Genomic DNA, 19,653 nt, shown 5'->3' on the forward strand with positions numbered 1-19,653 from the left:
TCGGACCCGGCCCCGGCCTCTCCCCGCGGCGGCCGCGCAGCCCCCGGGAGCGGTGGGAGCCGGGCACGGCCCCGCACAGCCCGGCCCGGCCCGGTCGCCCCCGCGCACGGCGACACCCCACCGCCCAGCCCGCGCGCTCGGCGACGCCCGCTCGCCCACCCCAGCACCGCCAGTCCGGGCGACACCCCCGCGGCACCGCCCGTGACAGCCCCCGCAGGCGGTGGCGCCCCCGCGCGTGGGCACCGTCCCCTGCCCGTCCCGGCGAGCGCGGCCCCAGCGCGAGGCGCGGGCAGGAGGCGGCAGCAGCCGGGGCCGCGCTGCTCCTTTATTGGGCACAGAACAGAGGCAGCGGCGGGCGGCGGAGCCGGGCCGGGCCGGGGGGCGGCGGAGCCGGGCCGGCCGCTCGCTGCGGGCCCGGACCCGCAGGCCGACGGACCCCGCGCCGGAGCCGCTCCCGCTGCCTCCGGGGGGGGGGGGGGGAGGGGGAGGTGCGCGGCCGCCGCCGCCCTCCCGAAGAAGAACCTGAGCGACGTGGGGCGGGCAGCCCGCAGCCCCGCGGCACGGCCAGCCCCCCTCACCGCCGCCGGGACGCTGGGCATCGAGGAGCCCGCGGGGCCGGGCGGGTCCCCGGGGATGGACCCGCGGGGGCCGGACGCCCAGGGGCTGCGATGGCAGCGGGAGAGCGTTTGAATATCAAAGCCTCCCGCCGGCCCGGGGGCGAGGGCAGCCCCTGCCCTCGCAAGCGCCCGGAGCCCGCGTGGGGGCCTGGCCAGGGCAGGGAGGGGATGGAGCGTCAGATGTGGGGGGGACAAGGTGGTTCCTTGAGGAGATCCCCAATCCCTGATGTTTTTCAAGTAGCTGGCCTGCCCCGCTGGAGAGCCACGTGGGCGGCTGCTCAAAATAAATACAAATAAATACAGATTCCAGCAAGGGAGCCTGCCTGGCGCCCAGCCAGGGCCCGGAGGAAGCCTCAAGGGGACAGGACCCCGTCCCCCTCCTCCCCAGGGAAGAAGGTGACCGGCCCCTCAAGCACGGGCCGCAGGGAGACCACCTCGCCCTCCTGCAGGCACAGCCAGCCCGGGGCACGGAGGCAGGTCTCGAGGGGCGAGGAACATCCCCTCTCCCTTGGGCCGCAGGAGACGCCATCGCTCCCCCCTCGGAGGGGAGGATCGGCCCCTTGCGGGGTCGATCCTGCGGGGTGGAGGGAGAGGCTGGCAGCGAGGGGCTCATCCTGCGGGTCAGGAGAGCTGGGGGCTGGCGGGGCCATGCTGCGGGCGGGTGGGCACAGGCTGGTGGCTTGGAGCCCCTCCTGGGGGCGGAGGCGGGGGAGCCGGCCCCATGGCCAGCCCGGCTGGTGGCCCAGCAGCCAGCCAGCTCAGCAGTCCATGCCATCGCTCTCACACCAGGCAGAGGGGCCGTCGGTGCCGAAGTATCTGTCCCCAAAGTTACCTGAAGGACGAGGGGACAGAGTGAGGCGATGGCAGCACCAGCCCTGTTGCAATTCCCCGCCCCAGGGCTCCCTCAGCATGGCCGGGGGCATCCCACCAGGCTGCCGGGGCAAGGGGCTGGGGGCCCGGCCCGTGAGGCATAGCACACCCTTGTCCGCCCTCACCGATGCCTGGGATGATGTGGAACTCCTCGTTGATCCTCTTGTCCACGGCGGTGGTGATGATGCGGACGCGGGGAAAGGCGTAGGCCACGGAGTGCACCCCCATCTCCGCCATCAGCAGCGACAGCAGGAAGATCCTGTCCTCCTGCACGTCATGGTCCTGCAGCACGCGGAGCCGTGAGAGCCCAGCCGGTGCCAGGAGGGCCCCGTGCCCCCACTCCACACCCCACCACCCCCGGCCCCTCACCAGCAGGACGCGCACGGCCATCATGGCTGCGGCTCCTGTGGACACGGTGCTGTCCATAAGGATGACGTAGTCCTCGCTGATCTCCTTTGGAAGGCGCAGGTAGTGGAGCTGAGGAGGGAAGGAGAGGTGGTCACCCATCCCACGATGCCGGGGGGCTCTGGGCCAGGGCAGTGAGCGCTGCTCACCTCGGGCTCCCCCGTGTCGTGGTTGGTCTGGATCAGGATCTTGCCCAGGCGGATGTCCTTGCACACAGCGGTGAGGGCCTGCTCCATCGTCTCCCCCGCTCGCAGGATGGACACGCCTGTGATCTGGGAAGTGACGAGAACGTGTCTGCCTGGCGCTGCGCAGGGGAAGCAGCCATTGGTGAGCTCCCGAGGCTCCAGCACCACGGGAGGGGGGAACAAGCCCTGCCGAGCAGCTCGTCCGCACAGGGACGAACCCCAGGAGCCACCAGCTTTTCCCAGTCTGTGCCGACCCGAGATGGGGCAGCCGCGTGCTTGCGGGGAGAAACGGGCCGGGACAGCATCTCACCCTCTGCCTGTGGAACCGCTTTCCTTCGTACGTTGTCCCCTGGGGCGTCTCCACAGTGACCGACTGCAGAAAGGGGAGGAGAAGGGAGTGCAGACGAAGCTGGGCCCCCGCGTGGCCGGGGTGCTCAGGAGGGGGAGACGAGGCCGCGGCCACACCCGAGGAGCGGTCGCTCACCTTCAGTGGCAGGAAAGAGAGGGCATGTTCAATCAGCAGCCTCATCAGGCGCTTGGAGTAGAAGATGAATTCATCCCTGGTCGTGTCCTTGTTCCTGTTGAGAGACGACACCCGCGTGAGTCGACACTCCACTCCACAGACGGCAAACGGGACTCCAGAGGAAGGCCCGCACGAACAGAGAGCAGTCCGTGGGAACCTGGAAGCTCTTGGGGAGGAGACACAGTAATCATTGATGTTTCAGGGCTTGCTGAAGACCTAGGGTGATGTCTAGAAAGGACCACAGGGTCAAGAAACGTGTTCAGTTCCCCTGGAAGAGGAACTGAAAGGGGAACAAAGCCTGCAGCAGATCATGCAGATCGGATCAGTGAAAGGATGCCACGCGATGCTGCTCAGTCCTCCTCGGGACACACAGGACAGTTCAGAGCTGACGCTGCATGGTGGGCTAGCTGGACTAGCAAAGTGAATAAAGCCAACAGCAGAAAGGAGGGATAAGCGAGCACAACATGAGCAGGCTGGTGTAGGTGTACATCCTGACCCTGAACAGAGATGAGGCAGGTGCCTGAGAAGCAAGCACGGAGGTGCAGCATTACTCACTCCAAGCGTGACCTCTAATCGCTGCCGAATCTCTTCTGAGGATTTGCAGGGCTGGAGATTTAGGACATAACTGCTGACTACGTGGAAAGAGCCAGGAGAAAAACGGGGGGCAGGAGCAGAACGTCAGGCAGCACCATTGGTTCTTGGGGCAACAGAAACTCAGGAGCAAGCGGCAAGTGTTTTGCACGGGCCCTGTCGGAGAGCACAAGGTGGAACAGGAGCACACCCAGGACGGGCCACGGCTCAGCAGGACAGCTGCCTCCAGGAGCACCTCAACGTGGAAGAGACCAGACTGCACCATGGCCAAGAGCAGCTGGGTTACCTGACACCCGCAATGGGAAAACATCTGACACGTTCTCAACTCCTCTCCGTTTAAGTATCAAGTTAGAGATAAACTACCGCCAGGAACCAGACAGAATTTGAAATACCTGGTGTTACCTCATCACAACACTGAAATGCTGAGGGCAAGAAATAAAATAAAGAAAATAAATAGAAAACAGAATAAAACCACAATGGGATTGTAATTCCCAAGAAACCTCCCCTTCTCCCTGAGGAGGAGTAAAGCCAACTGTACGTGCACGCGTGCTAATCCCAGTGCCAGGGGCAGAGCGGGAGAGGGGCTGCCTTTTCTTACTGGGAGCGTTTTGACCATCAGCACACATACCTGTTGTAGTCTAACGCGTTCATCACACAAAAGAAACCGCTGCACAAAACCTTGCGTTTCCTGCAACACACGGTTCTCAAAGCACAGTAACACGAACGTGCACAGCACTTCACTTAACGACAGGCAGGACTGGCCCGGCCCCGTGTTCCTCAGAAGGTACTTTCAGGTGAGCAGAACAGCTCCTCCACCAGCACTGTCAGCGTCAAGTGCAAAGTACCTACAGCAAGAGGTCACGCAGCAGGAAAAGGAGGAGAACCTGAGATTTGCTTGTCGTTTAAAACGTGGCCATAAAGAATCCACCGATGTCCATCTATCTCTCTCAGTCCGTGGCTGCTTTGGCAAAAGAGTAAGCAGCAGGTTGTAATGTAAGTGCCATTTTACTGGAGAACCGTCAAGAACAACCTCCTGGCTCCCTGGCTGAACAATAACCAAGAGGCAGACTGACATCGAAGGACTGTGGTTAGCAAGACGCAGCTGGAATCTGTTTTCTCTTCTGTGACCTGTGTCTAAAGCAGTGCAGCCTGCGTATACCCCTGGTATTTTCTGGAGAACGTAAGGAACAAAGGAACCCTACAGACATTTGCCAGTTTCCAGATGGAAGAGGTGGAACTGGCAACAGTCCAGAAGAGGCAGAAGGATACTGAATATTTTTACTCTGTATTTTAAGACATCATCTGCCACTTCTCACATCTCACCATGATGACAGACAGCCCAGCCAACAGTGCTCAGGAGAAGGATAAACAGTCACTACTATCCTGAGATATTTTTGCAGCCAGACCTGGGTAGCTCGCACCCGAGGGCTCTGCAATGACCAGAAAACCCAACTAACGTGGACATTTCCCACAAGCCTGGGGACGGTGGGGCACTCCCAGAGAAGTCGGAAAATCAGTTCTGGTCTGGAAGAAACAGGCGCCCTGCCTACAGCTCTTCCGCGTGGGCTGTCAGCACGCGCGCTGCCCCACGGGTGGGCTTCACCCACACGCTCACCCACGGCAGCTTTGGAAGCACCGCCCGAGCTCCAGGCGCTCGAGCCTCCTGCCTCCACGGGCAGTCTCCCCCAGCCAGCCGCCCCTGACAAGCCCCACGCTGGCCCTGTCAGCCCCGGGGCTGCTCTGCCGCGGACAGGCGCAGTTTGCCTGACCTGGGTGGGACGGGCCCATCGGTGCTCCTGCAGAGGCGGGTTCCTCCGCAGCCTGCAAAAGGCGTCCCGGGGATGGAGGAGCGTCCTCAGTCCCTGTGCCGCGAAGGCCCCAGCGTGCTTCCCTTTCCGTGCAGGGGCGAAGACAACCAAGAAACTTCTCACCCAGGGGACAAGCAACCCTCGATCACGCAAGGGGGAAGGGGCGATGCAAGGGGGGACAGCCCTGACATCCCCTGGCAGCAGCAGAGGACTCTCCCCGGATCGCTCCCGCTGTGCCTGCATGCCAAGAGCGCTCCCAAAGGGGACACCGCCATCCGCACACCGGGCCCGCTCACCCCGCTGCGTAACAGCACGGGCTCGGACCCTCCTGCCGTCGCCCGGGCAAAGCCCGAGGGCACGCGCCGCTCCAGGCGCTGCCCACCCCCTCAGCGGAGGGGGCAGCCGAGCTACGGGCAGCGCGCACACCCCCACGAGCCAGGAGCCCACCGCTGGGCACAGCAGCACTGCAGCCAGCAGCTCCCGAGGACTCGATCTGCCCTGGCACTCTCGGCAGGAGACGGCAGGAAAGCGCTGGGCGACCTGACAGGGACCAGCAAGCACCTGACTGGGAGCCTGAGCACGGTGTCAGCTTGGCCCACGAACAGGAGTGTCTGTAGCTGAAAGCCAGCCATCGCATTCAGGCCCCCGGGAAACTTGAGCACGGACAGGTTTCATGTCTGAACCACCTCCTCTGGCGTTGGTGACTTCCCGGCACGCAGGGAGCACCTCGCTCTGCCCCTCGCTGAAGCACCAACAGGCACACGCTTCGCAAGGGCAGCTGCAGCGCGGGACAACGTGTCCTGCCAGAGCACAAAGTCCAAGGCTCAGGCCAGAGCACACTCGCTAGGAGAGGCAGGTGACCCACGCCACCCTCAGGCTGCGCTGCGGGGACGTCCCGGAGCCTTTCCACGAGCGTGTGGGTACCAAGACGCAAGCGGTGAAAGGAACTGCCGTTCTCCTGCAGCAGAGAGAGCCCGAGATGCTTCAGGGCTGTTGGGGGGAGGAAAGGACTGTTCAGGCCCTGCAGAGTCCTGACGGGTGGCACGAAATGCTCCTATTGACTCTGGCGATCTGGACCTGATACCAAAGCGTCTTCTAAGTTGGAAGATACGACCCATACCCTATTACGCTGCCCATCTTCAGCCTGATCATGAATAAAATAATTCAGCTACTCCAGTGCAGGACTATTTTTCAGTTTCCACCTCTCCACAATAACAGAAAATCACTCTGGAAACCACTTCTCCCCGAGATGCCAAGCCTGAATTTGCCATGACTATACTCGGCGAGATGCTCATCTGCTGCCACAACATAATCTTCCAGGAGGGCCCTCAGAGACAGAAGGCTGAAGCACAGAAGAGCCTTCAGTGTTGAACAACAGGGAAACGATGTTGGCCGGCAGCAGCCTGGCAAGCCGAAATCAACGGGCTGTCTCCAAGGGAGCCGCACTGGGAAAGGCAGGACGGAAAAAGGGAGGCTGGAGGGAAATCCTGGTTCCCAGCTCTAGCGCATCCACAGCCGCCAGGTTTGGTGTGCCAAGGCACTCCGAAAGGCAGTACTGGTGGGAGCACCAGCACTACACGAGGGCCGCCACTGCGGAAAGGGGCTGACAGCACCGCGGCAGCCGGAATGAAGACGAGAGATCAGATTTGCCAAGACACAGTAACTTCATGCACTGAGGTGCATGAGGCATGCATTGGCAAAAGGCATGCATTCGATCCCCTGCCGGTCTGGACCTCTCCAGGGAGCCCAGGAGAATGTCAGCAGGCAGGGAGCAGTGCCTCTGGGGCAGGGGGAAGCCCAGAGGGTCACACATGAGGGACGTTAACAGTTCCACATCATGCTGAAATCACGCAGAAGCAAACGAGCACTGCCAAGTATCACCTACAGGCACCAGAAATACAAGCTGCCTTGCTGTTGCTGAACACAGGAACTTTTCACCAGAAGAGTTCCTCAGCTTAGAGATCTTAGTAACAGCACTGCTTCAGCTTTCCTTGCTTTCCTGGGCTGCAGCAGGATTTGAGGGGGTGGCTGACAGGCCAAGCCAACGCCCCTCATAAATGTGGTATTTTTCATTTACCATCTGGAAGAGGCAGTCCGCCTTCCCGCAGCCCGGCCGCTCACGCCAGCTCCAGAGGCACAGCGCCGCTACGGTAACTCGAGATCAGCTCAAGATCAAGCTCGAGATCAGCGGCGCTGCTGGACTCCAACCACAGCCTGCATGGGTCTGATCAGGGAGGTCACCCTCCCTCCCTGGGGCAGCTGAACAAATTCCTAAATCTAAGCAGATTAAGGTTATTAGACGCTTGTGACATAAAGGCGGAGGCACGACAAGCCATTCCTGGCAAGGCAAAAAGACGCAGACTTCAAGGAGGAAGACAGGAACAGCAGCTACAGGTGAGAGGGGATTCAGTGCCTGCCCATGGTGCTGTCCCTTCCGGACAAGGGCTGGGCACACCTGGCCCCGGGCACTGCTAACGGATCAGCCCCGGCTCACGTTCGTCGGCTCTCCCAAGGGAACAGGAGGAGCCGTAGGTAGAAGGCCCGTGCCAGGTCCCGTGAACAGGAAGGGTAGAGATGGGGCGGGCTGCTGCACAAAGACGTGCGTTCTTCTCTCCCTGCATAACCCCGGGTAAGGGAAAACTGCTCCTTTGCAAGCAAACAACATTCAGCCTCTGGAGGTGCTGCTTCCCCAGGATCTCCCTTCGACCTTCATCTACCGTGAGCACACGGACGGCAGATGAGCTAGAGAAATCGGCTCAGCCATGAAGAAGCCACTGCCAGAGCACTGGAGCAAGACAACGCTGGAGGGACACGGTCACATCTGCTCCAAAGTCCCCTTAGCTGGACCTGAACTCAGAACTACTGGAAGCCCACATCCTAGGGGTGAGGTGCGTGGGCTTCAGGCACTGGCACAGGTCTCTGCCCAGTGCACATAAGGTGCCGCATCACCTGGCGAGGTACATCGCCTGGCTTTTTACTGTGGGAACTGCCTTCGGAGCCTGCGCTTCGGCAGGGAGGAGTCACAGGAGGAGCCTGGAGAAGGAACACCTTGCTTCCTACAAGGAGGTGCACAGCCTGCGCGTGGTCATGAGGTTACGTTCTCCAAACCAGCACATGGGCGCCGGTAGCCAGCCACAGTGTGAGCAGGCGCAGGAGAAGAGCCCTGCTGAGCTCAGCATCCCCTTTCTGTTTTACAACCCAGTGCCAGAAATGCACGCAGGGGCTGCAAGCTTCTGCAACCACAGTAACAAGGAACGTCTTAGTGGTCCCACGGGATTTGGCTCTTGACTAACACTACTGTCACCTGGAAAAAAGGAGCATCGGTGGGGAATGAAATGATCAAGTGAGCGGCAAAGTCATGCAAGCAGCAGCCTGGGTCCCTTCTGTAAGCTGGCTCTAAAACCAAGTGCCTCAGGAGAGGGGCAGCAAGGGCACCTCGCCCCGTGCCACCAGCTACTAGGTCTGTGCTCCAGCTAGGAAAGAGCTAACCAGTCTCCTCTCATCGTAAGAAAAGCCTGCCCGTGGCTCAAAAGTCACCCCAGGGCAGATGTGCCAAGGTCTTGTCGCCAAAAAAGCATTTGTAGGCCAGAGCCTGCTCCGTTCAGCAGTTCTGCTCCAAGAAAACACCTACGTCCGAAGCCCTAAATGCAGAGGAGGGAAAACTCACACCAGTTGTTGTGATCCTACAGAACAGCCCTTCTGTGAGGGACACAGAAGCCCTGAAGGAGGCAGGGACCTACCTGATGATGGTGTGCATGCCTCGCACCTGCGGCGTGTTCTCCAGGACGCTCAGCGTCTTCGGCAGGGGCTGCCCTTGGTGGGCAGAGGCCAGAGCTGCCCTGCAACAAGGACGCGGTGATCAGAGCTACACAGCACACGCACACAGAGCCACCGTGTTGGACCCTCTCAGAGTAGGACGTAGCCCCCAGCTGAAGGAAGGCTCCTCCCGGAGAACCCGCTGCACAGGCTGGGCACCAGAAAGCACTTGGCCTTCCCGCCCGGATCCCCAGGAAAGCCCCACGTCTGGTACCAGATATGAGATCCCAAAGCAGTAGCACCCCATAAACCTGGGGCAAACCTCCCCCAACCGCAAATCCAGTTCTCCGCTGCCTCTGCACACATGAGCCTCTGCCAGCACCTGGCAGGCGGGAGCAGCAGCTCTGCACGGGCAAGACCCTGCTGTGTATCCTGGGACAGGGCTGCCTGGGTTGCACGGAGGTATGCGGACTGTCCCACCGAGGCTGCCTGCGCGGTGTCCCGGAGAACAGGGAGCACTGTCCGGGGCACTTCTCCCATAGAAGGGAGCAGCCTGGGGCACTCCAACATTCAGGGCAGGAACCACGCTCCAGAAAGGGACAGGAGCAGCGAGGGAGCCAGTCAGGCAAGTCAAGCATAGCTGCTGTGGGATGGGTTACACAGGAGCCTGCAGCCACAGCGAGACAACCGCCAAGAAGCTGCACGCAGGGCAGCCGCCTCGGCAGTCAAGGAAGAGCAGCTACACTCAGGCACCTCAGCAAAGCTTTGGCCAGCGGGGACAGAGAAGAGGCAGGGGACAGAGAAGAGCGGGTGCTGGCAGCCCTCCACCCCCAGCCCAGGAACCAGCCCCTCTGCAGCGGGCAGGGTCCCCACGTACCTGACAGTGATCTCGCGCTGGGTGGCAGAGCAGAGGCATCCAGCGTGGCGAAGGGGGAAAGGAAGAACACCCAGTCACTGCACCGGCCAGGTACAGCCACCGGACAGCCCCGGTCCAGCTCCCACCCCTTCTCCTGGGACTAAACCACGAGCAGGAAAACCACCGCTGGGCACAGCTGGGAGGCAAGGGCGGGCTGCCGGGGCGCAGCCAGGGGCGAGTGCGGTGGGGACAGCTGAGACCAGAAGAGCTGGCCGGGACCGAAGGGGACAGCAGGCGAACAAGGCCAGGCCAGATCGCAAGTGCCAGGCGTCACTGCCGGGGCGGGCACTGCGCCCAAACCCATCTCCGTTTCCCCAGCTCCCGTGTCGCAGCTCTGTCTGCCCCGAGAGCTGCACCAAGACCTTTGGTAAAGAGAGAGGCGACAGCAAGAGCCCCTGGGTGCTCCAGGAGCACAGGGCTGTGAGCAGCCACATCCTCCCCTCTGCGTGCAGAATCCTCCTCCTCCTCGCCCGCGCTAGCAGCCATCAATCAGCCCACCCCTCACCTTCTCCAGCTGGCTGTGCACATGCTGCACAATGAGGTCCAGGGCCACAAAGTTCTCCCCACCTGACAAGACAGCGGAGAAGCCAGGTCAGACGCGCGCTAACCCAACCCCATCCCAGGACACCCGCTCCCGATGCTCGGGTCAGGTCTGGCAAACACAGCGCAGCCTCACCCCTGGGCACCACGATGTCGGCGACCTGCACGGTGGGCTCGATGTACTGCTCGAAGGCCGGCTTCACAAACTTGTTGTATTGCTTGATGACACCCACGACGTCACGCCCGTGTTCCATGATGTCGCGTTGCAGCCGCCGCACCAGCCGGATGTCAGAGTCCGTGTCCACAAACACTTTCATGTCCAGGAGCTGGAAAACTGGGAGGGGTGAGCACCCCCTATGCAGCCCCCCATCAGTCCTGCCTCCTTCCCCTCACCCGCGGCCCACCAGCTCTGACCCCCACAGCAATGGCATCCAGCCCGCCTCCCCGGAAGCCTCTGCCAGCAAGCGGTGGGTGACCTCTCCCTCCGCAGCACCCAGCCATCACCCCAGCGGCACCGAGGGCTGGGCCAAGACAGTGCTCATCCCACCCGCAGCACACCACTGTAGTAGTCCCTTTCTAGCCCAAACGGAGTCCAATACATCGCATTGTATCAAGTAAAAGCGTATCAAAAGTATCAAGGCTTGTGAAAGCCTCAGCCCGCAAGCGGTGAATGTTCACCCAGATCCACCGACCGTGCACTGAACTTGAACTTGGCTACGTGAAGGAAGGCCCCAAAACCGGTGCAAAGCAGAGAGATAAGGAGGCTTCAACCTTAGCAGAAGTCACAACCTTAGAGATAAGAGAAGAATCGGCCCGCCGAGAGACAATGAAAGGGCCCGATGAAGAACGGGAAGAACCCAGACCCTGATACTGCTACTGGTCCGAACTGTCTCCGGAGGGGAAGGGGAATCTGAATTGTAAGGGTACGATTGCCCAGGGCTTCCTTTGTTGGGGGTCCCTCTCCGGAGGCACCCGCCTCGAGCTGTTTTCACCGCTGAACCACTCAACAAATTCGTCTGGCGTACGTCGTATCGGAGACCCTGCTTCGGGAAACCTCGGGTCGAGCCAGAGGGGAGAGGAAGCGCCCGAGAGCGAGCGTGCGTGTGAGCGAGGAGTCGAGCAGGGCACCCGTCAGCTCCGGGGAGCTGCCGCTGCGAAGGGACTCGGTGTGAGCAGTTCAGGTCTCGGGTGCGCGTGCGACCCCCTGAACGCTGTGCGAGTGCTGGGGCAGCGGCTTCTCCTTCAACAGTTTGCCGACCCAGACGGGACCCTGGGCCAGCGCCCTCGGATCCTCCCGCCTCCAAACATCCAACTGCCGGCAGCAGGCGAATTCACCGGGGACCTTTGGAGCGGGTGGCTCCGACAGGTGAGTGTCACAATTCCCTGAGCAGACCTGAGACTCGTGATCGGGGCGGTGCGTGGGCTGATAGCGTAAACCGCACGAGCAGCACAAGTTGGTGCGTGGCCTGACCAGTGTAAAACACACATAAGTGAGACCCTGATACTAGGGGGGAAAAAAAAACAGAAAGACATGGGAAATGTACCCGGTAGAAAAGGGGACGCCCTTGGCCGAGGTCTTGCAGAATTGGGAGAGAATTTATGGTACAGCAGAATTATCTAAAAAGCGCGCAATCAAATTATACCAAGGTGAGCAGCCGTTTATTACAAGAATGGATCCACACAAATTAATGTATTTAAGTCATCGACTGGAGGATAGGTACCCATACCAAATGCATTACTGGTATGTACGGCACGCATGGTCTGGGGAAAGAAAACTCCCAGGACAAAAGTAAAAAAAAGATAAAGGGGGTAATTGTAGCAGAAGCTACCAGAAAAAGAATTCCTGCGAGTAGTTCAACCCCACCTTATCTGTCTTCTTCTGACTCTCCTCCTCTTAACCCTCCGGCTGCCAGGCTCTTCCCTGTGACTGTGACCCAGGGTCCCAATCCTGCTGCTCCGCACCCTGGGGCCCTGGCGGAGGCTGTGCCAGTACTGGCCTTTACAGGGACCAGCCTGGGAAACCTGGTGACAGCGCTGTGGGGAAGCGAGATGCCCCGCCTCAGGGAAGACGCCGAGAGGTGTGCCCAACTAGGCTGGAATATATGTACGGAGTATGATCCGAATTGGAGTGACACTCAGATACTATTAAGGGAACTCTTGCGCCCTGATGAAAGAGAGAAAATCATGAATAAGGATGCGGAATTGGCTAACAGGAGGGAGGAAACAGAAACCCCTGGCCAGCAAATGATCCAAACTGGGACTATAATCATGCAGCAGACCGAGCCGTTTGTCAGACAGGGCTCCGGAACTTGGTAGAAGCCATTAGAGTACTGGACTAAAGTACAAGGACGCAGGCAGAGAGCATCCGAGTGATTTTGGGGGATGACTCCGACAAGCTCTGCTAAAATACAGAGGAATGACACTGCAGAATTTTAATGACACGCTCACAATTAGCGTCTTTGTGGATCGGGTGGCACCTGATATATGGAATCACTTTAAAGAACACATGCCCGGGTGGCAGGGAGAGGATTTGCAAAGGATTCTGAGTATCGCTGTGTTTGTATACGATGGGCATGAGGAAAGGCAAAAAGCTGGGCAGATTAAAGAAAGGGAAAAAGCAAAAGAGCAGGAGGCCCATTTACTGGCCTCGGCTTTAGCAAGGAATTCGCAAGTGAGAGACACGGGGCGGGGAAAGGAGACTGGATACTGGGTCTGGGCTAAGATTTGGGAGAAAAGAAAGGGGATCAGGAAGGAATGCTGGAAGGGAGTGTTATTATTGTGGGAATTCAGGGCATATCCAGTGGGAATGCCCGCTCCGGCCGCGGGAGAGGGCAAAAGGAGGAAATTATCACCGGGAAGAACTGGCCCGGGAAGACTCACAATCACCATGACTGGAGGGAACAGACCCTGCGGATCTCGAAGGGGAAGCAGAAGGACTGGGAATTTTTAATAGGTGGGCAACCCAATTGCATCTGCAGGGACAAATTATAGGTGAAGCTGAAGGTCGTGAAGTTGAATTCTTGGTAGATGAAGGAGCCACATTATCCCGTTTGAATTTTACCATGAAAGGGTCTTGGACCACAGACAGAATTTTAACACATGGAGCCACAGGACAGAGAGCAGAATTTGAGCAAACCCCTATTAGTAACTATAGGAAACGAGTATATGGGGCGATTTGTATTGGCAGAGGATTCCCCAGCGTGCCTGCTAGGGAGAGATCTCTTGCAGGCTTTAGATGTAGAATTACACTTGGTGCCCAAAGGAATAGATTTAATAATCATGGGAATGACTGTAGTCACTGGAAGCCCAAATAATGAGCTAAAAATACCAGAAGTATTGAAATCCGTACCAACAAAGTTGTGGAGTAAAACTAGCATGGATGTGGGATTACTAGTTTCAGCTCAACCTGTAAACATAAAAACATTTAAAAAAAAAACCCTCTGGCTGTGCAACAGTATCTGCTGCCCCGAGAAGCTGAGAAGAGCATTCAAAAGCAAACAGACGGGTATTTAGCCCAAGGAATTCTGAAGGTGTGTGTGTCACCGTACGGTACTCCTATACTCCCTGCAGAAAAGAACAGATTAGATGAAGACGGGGACCCGGAATACCGTTTTGTGCAAGACCTATGGGTAGTTAATCAACATGTAGCGACTTCGCATCCAGCACTGGGCAAGGTATTGTACTGTGACTGACCTAAGGCTGCCTTCTTTAGCATCCCTTCAGATGGGGACAGCCAACTTTTGTTTGCCTTTCTGTGGAAAGGACAATAATTAACCTGGACACGTCTCCCACAAGGGTTTGCAAGGTCTCCTACAATTTTTTCACAAATACTGAGAAATTATTCGAGACATAAAATTACCAGGCAAATCAGCCCTTGTACAATATGTAGATGATTTGCTAATAGCGAGTAAAGATGAGGACGCCTGTATAAAAGACACGACACATCTATGTACTGCCTTAGCGGAGAAAGGTCATCGTGCATCTCCATCCAAAATTCAGCTGTGTCAGAAGGAAGTTAAATATTTAGGGTCTATCCTAAGGGAAGGGCAGGGAGGAATAGACCCAGAAAGAACAAAAGCTATAATAAAGCTTCCGCGTCCGCTCACAAAGAAACAGTTGCGAGGGTTCCTTGGAGCGGTGGGATTTTGTCGACCATGGATTCCTGGGTTGGGAGAATTAACAAGATCTGACAGAAGCAACAAGAAATGAGGAGGTAGAACCTATTGCGTGGGGTCTGGAAAGGGAGCAAGCTTTTAAAACAGTAAAAGGAGCTTTGGCATCAGCTCCTGCTCTTGGACTCCCCAACTACACAAAACCTTTTAATTTCCACATACAAGAGCGAGAAGGATAGCCAGTGGAGTAATAACGCAGAAACTGGGTCCACATCACAGGCCAGTCGCCTGTTGTTGAACGCAGCTTGATCCAGCGGCGGCAGGGGCACCAGCTGGTATTAGATCGGTAGCGGCAGCAGCGGCTCTATTGGAGAAGAGTCGCCCACTTATCTTAGGACATCCAGTGACCGTTTATGTCCCACACGGAGTGGAGATACCATTGAAGCAATACGCGACCCAAGCATTGTCACCGCAGCGGGCACATGGGTATGGACTAACTCCAGTAATGGCAGATCACGTTACTCTGCAAAGATGCAACGCCCTGAATCCTGCGACGTTGTTACCGTTGCCTGATGAGGGGGAGGAACGTCATCAGCGCAAACAAGTAATGCTTACTTCTAGCAAACCACGAACAGATCTCACTGATGTTCCTTTGCGGAATCCAGACTCAGCTCTATTTGTAGACGGCTCATCCTACTACGTGCACGGACAACGACGGACTGGGTACGCCGTGGTCAGCCAAGGACAAGTGATGGAAGCTGAACCGCTCCCAGCAAGGCTGAGCGCACAAGGACCAAAACCGGTAGCCTCGACGCACACAGCTCATCTAGGAAAGGGAAAACGAGTCAGTATTTACACAGGCTCTCGGTATGCCTTCGGGGAACGCCATGCAATGGAATGTTATGGAAAGAACGAGGATTTTTCACATCATCAGAAAAAGAGTATCCAATGGAGAAGAAATACGCAATTTGCTGGAACTGGTCCAACTACCCAGAGAAATTGCTGTGATACGTTGCCCAGCCCGTACCAAAGACACTACAGAAATTAGTAAAGGAAACGCCTTAGCTGATCCAGCTGCGAGAGCTGCAGCCCGGCAACCTCTGAAGGAGCGTATGGTTGCAATCTCCATGGACAATCAGAACGAATGGCCACATTTAAGAGACCCCAAAGCCACGTATGAAAAGGACTCTGCGGTAGAGTAAAAGAAACAATGGGAAAAGTGGGAAGCAGCACAAAATGACAGCGGAATATGGACAATTGGAGGAGAACCGATTTTGCCAAAGAAGTATTTAATTACCGTAGCTAGGTGGTTTCACGACAAAGCTCATGCAGGAGCAGAGGCAGTGGCTAACCAGGTACAAAAAAATACGGACAGCACCAGGAATTTGTGCCGCCGCAAAGAGGATCACCAGTAGCTGCCCAACCTGCCGGAAGTTTTCAAGTACCAAGTCAAGCTCAGAGTTAGGGGGATGACCATGGGCCTATTTCCCTTTTCAGCGATTACAAATAGATTAGGCAGATAGGCCACCCGCCAGTGGATACAAACATTTATTAGTTATAGTAGATCAATTGTCAGGTTGGGTAGAAGCTTTCCCCACGAGAAAAGCAGATACAGGAGGAGTAGTAAAAGCGTTATTGAAGGAAATTATACCCAGATGTGGAGTTCCTGAATCAACTGAATCAGACAGGGGTGCCCATTTTACAGCAAATACAATCGATCAACTATATAAGTCACTAGGTATGGAGAGGAACTTGCACACTCCCCATCGCCCACAATCCTCAGGACAGGTAGAAAGAAAGAACAGAACCTCAAAGGAAAAGGTAGCAAAAACATCTACAAACACAGGTTTGAAGCAGCTGGGCGCACTGCACTTAGCCCTGTGGGATGTGCGAAATGCCCCGTGACAACCCACGGGGCTGACACCAGCAGAAATTCTCTTTGGGAGACATTTGGCCATACCAGGTCTTAGATCCCAGCTCAGAGCAGCCTGCTGGATGGAGTGAACGACTGACCCGGTGTGTTATCAGTACGCAGAAACAGTTGACAGACCACAGGAAATATGCTAAACGGCGTCAGTCGGCACGACCTGAAGTACAGGTACATGATATACAGCCTGGGGATAAAGTTCTAGTAAAGATATTTTCTCAAAAGTCTAAGCTAAAGCCGCAATGGGAAGGGCCATATACTGGTTTGCTACGTTCTTACTTTGCTGTCAAAGTTTCAGGAAAAGAAAATTGGATACACCATTCACACGTCAAACGAGCGAGGGATAGCCAACTGGCGGACAAAGAACTGATTTCTGAAGACCCCTTGCAACAATGACAATTAAGCGAGAGCTCACTGCTCGTGGTGACAGCAACCCTAACAACCGTCACCGCATGGTTAAGTATAAAAAAGATGGATGACCCCGAGTGGATGAAGGTTGTCAGCAATAAAGGGAAAAGAGTCTACCTAGGTTATCAGGAAGTAGCTGGTTTAGTCCCTTGGGAACCAGAAAGAGAGACTCTCATTGTCTGCTCTGGAATAGATACAGTTCAGGATTTAATTCTGGTAGAATTGACTAGTAGGGAAAAAATCAGAGTGTTCTGATAAAAGCAGCTGCTGTTTAACACTAGACTCCAGGTGCTGTGTGCAGGAAAACCCTAGATTAAATGTTAATACGGTATTTGTCAATGTAACTTGTGAAACTACTATGCCAATATTGACAACTCTCTCTCCAACCACGTTACATCCCATGATAACAGTAGTATGCTTAGCTTTATTGTGTTACTTGTAATCATCTTCTATATACGAACATGGTGGTTAATTGTTTGTCTCGAAAGAATTTGCGACCTCTCTTTGTCTGACATATTAAGCAGGAATGCTTGATAAAAAAAACAGAGAGGGCTGTTGTAGTAGTCCCTTTCTAGCCCAAACGGAGTCCAATACATCGCATTGTATCAAGTAAAAGCGTATCAAAAGTATCAAGGCTTGTGAAAGCCTCAGCCCGCAAGCTGTGAACGTTCACCCAGATCCACCGACCGTGCACTGAACTTGAACTTGGCTACGTGAAGGAAGGCCCCAAAACCGGTGCAAAGCAGAGAGATAAGGAGGCTTCAACCTTAGCAGAAGTCACAACCTTAGAGATAAGAGAAGAATCGGCCCGCCGAGAGACAATGAAAGGGCCCGATGAAGAACGGGAAGAACCCAGACCCTGATACTGCTACTGGTCCGAACTGTCTCCGGAGGGGAAGGGGAATCTGAATTGTAAGGGTACGATTGCCCAGGGCTTCCTTTGTTGGGGGTCCCTCTCCGGAGGCACCCGCCTCGAGCTGTTTTCACCGCTGAACCACTCAACAAATTTGTCTGGCGTACGTCGTATCGGAGACCCTGCTTCGGGAAACCTCGGGTCGAGCCAGAGGGGAGAGGAAGCGCCCGAGAGCGAGCGTGTGTGTGAGCGAGGAGTCGAGCAGGGCACCCGTCAGCTCCGAGGAGCTGCCGCTGCGAAGGGACTCGGTGTGAGCAGTTCAGGTCTCGGGTGCGCGTGCGACCCCCTGAACGCTGTGCGAGTGCTGGGGCAGCGGCTTCTCCTTCGACACCACCACACGCCTCCTCCCACGCCACGCACCGAGATGGGCCACCAGCCGCATCAGGCAGCAATACCTTCAGCAACTCCTTGTTCGCAAAAGCCAGTATCCCTTCAAACACGATGACGTTGGCCCCATACACCGTTTTCTGTGGGCAGACAAGAGCCGTCCTCATCCCGCCGCCCTCACGCGCACTGCAGCAACGCCAACACTCGGCGCCGGCAGCACCTCAACCCCCGACCCATGCTGGGCTCTCACCACCCGTGGGCGGAACTCCTCATAACCACCCCACCTTTAAGGGCCCTTTTTCTCACCCCCGCACTCGATACCCCAGCCCCGCACTGACCCAGAACCCAGAGCCTTGCTCCAGAACCACAAACCGCTGCCCAACACCCCGCCCCCGCGCTCCTTCATGCTCCGCACTGCAGCCTCTCCCCGAACTCTGCGCTGGTCCCTGCTTCCACGTCCATCTCTGTGCTCCCTCCCTGCCTCTACACCCCCAGTCCCCCCACAGTGACCCTCCCACACCCGATGGCCCCCAGCCCCTCCCTCCCTTTGCCCTCCCAGGCCCCACAGTCCCCAGACTCCCTACCCCTGCCCCACAGGTCGCGTCCCCTGCCCGGGGGCTCTCCCCACAGCACCTGGCCCCCCCGCCCTCCCAGGGCCCGGCTTGGCTCCCCTGTGGCACCCACCCACTCGCGGCGGCGGCTGTGCGTGGTGAAGTCGTAGACCGGCACCTTCACGCTCTTGCCCTTCTTGAGCTTGCGGAGGACGCTGATGAGCAGCTCGAAGTCGAAGGCGTCGGGGTGGTCGAAGTTGTAGTCGCTGCGGGCCGCCAGCGCCTGCTGCCCCTCGTCCAGCACCTGCGGGCACCGTCACCGCTCAGCGCCGCGCCGGCCCCCCCCGACCCGCGGGGCCCCAGCCCTCACCTTGTAGAAGGAGTCCATGGAGAGCAGCACGACCCAGGGCACGTCCAGCGCCTCTATGATCCGCGTCGCCACCGTCGTCTTGCCCGAGGCGCTGCCGCCGCACAGGCCTGGGGACAAGAGGGCGGTGGCACCGCGGCGGCCGCGGCTCCACCGTTTCCCCGGCTCCATCCCGGCTCCCGCCCCGGTCCCGGTCCCGGCTCCGGCTCCGGCTCCGACCCCATCACTTCCCTGGCCGTGGCTCAGGGCCCGGCTTCATCATTTCCCCAGTCCCGGCTCCAGCTCCCGCCGCGGCCCCGGCTCCATCCCCTCCCCAGCCCGGCCCCGGCCCCGGCTCTGGCTCCAGCCCGGCCCCGGCCCCGGCTCTGGCTCCATCCCCTCCCCATCCCTTCCCCTTCCCCATCCCCTCCCCAGCCCGGCCCCGGCCCCGGCCCGCCGCTCACCGATGACGAAGGCCTCGTCCACGGGCGCGCCGGTCTCGCTGTACCAGGGCGGCCGCCCGGCCGTGTAGATCGTCCGCTTGCTGGTGCGCAGCAGCGGCGGCTCCGGCTTGCACTGGCTGGCGGTTCTCCGCCGCGGGGACGGCGCCAGCGGCAGCCGGCTCAGCAGCGAGCCCAGCGGGCCGGGGCCGCGCTCGGGGCCCGCCGCGCCCCACGCGCCGCGCCGCTCCTCCGCGCCCGCCGCCGCCATCTCCGCGCGCCGCCACGAGCCGCGGGGGCTGCCGGGAGGGGCCGCGGCCGCACGCGGCGCCGGGCGGCCCCGCCCCGCGCCCCACGCGAGCCCCGTGGGCCCCGCGCCGCGGGCGCCCCCACCCCCACCCGCGCTGCCGGGGCGTCT

The 19,653-nt window shown here is 58.3% G+C and overlaps 1 protein-coding gene across 1 annotated transcript; it reads right to left on the minus strand.

Annotated features, from left to right (window-relative positions):
• Nucleotides 1-550: 550 nt before the first annotated feature.
• On the minus strand, nucleotides 551-19,543 carry LOC142407879 (uridine-cytidine kinase-like 1). Its single transcript, XM_075497544.1, has 14 exons — nucleotides 19,260-19,543; nucleotides 18,820-18,926; nucleotides 18,583-18,753; nucleotides 17,967-18,038; nucleotides 10,348-10,537; nucleotides 10,177-10,238; nucleotides 9,633-9,649; nucleotides 8,740-8,838; nucleotides 2,562-2,655; nucleotides 2,388-2,450; nucleotides 2,042-2,164; nucleotides 1,857-1,964; nucleotides 1,613-1,769; nucleotides 551-1,449 (listed from the first exon to the last, which is right to left on the minus strand). Exons 1-14 carry the CDS (start codon nucleotides 19,504-19,506, stop codon nucleotides 1,376-1,378), a joined length of 1,584 nt encoding a protein of 527 aa, XP_075353659.1. The 5' UTR covers nucleotides 19,507-19,543; the 3' UTR covers nucleotides 551-1,375.
• Between the last annotated feature and the right edge of the window lie 110 nt (nucleotides 19,544-19,653).

Source organism: Mycteria americana, chromosome 3 (genome assembly GCF_035582795.1).
Source record: "Mycteria americana isolate JAX WOST 10 ecotype Jacksonville Zoo and Gardens chromosome 3, USCA_MyAme_1.0, whole genome shotgun sequence".
NCBI classification, from domain to species: domain Eukaryota; kingdom Metazoa; phylum Chordata; class Aves; order Ciconiiformes; family Ciconiidae; genus Mycteria; species Mycteria americana.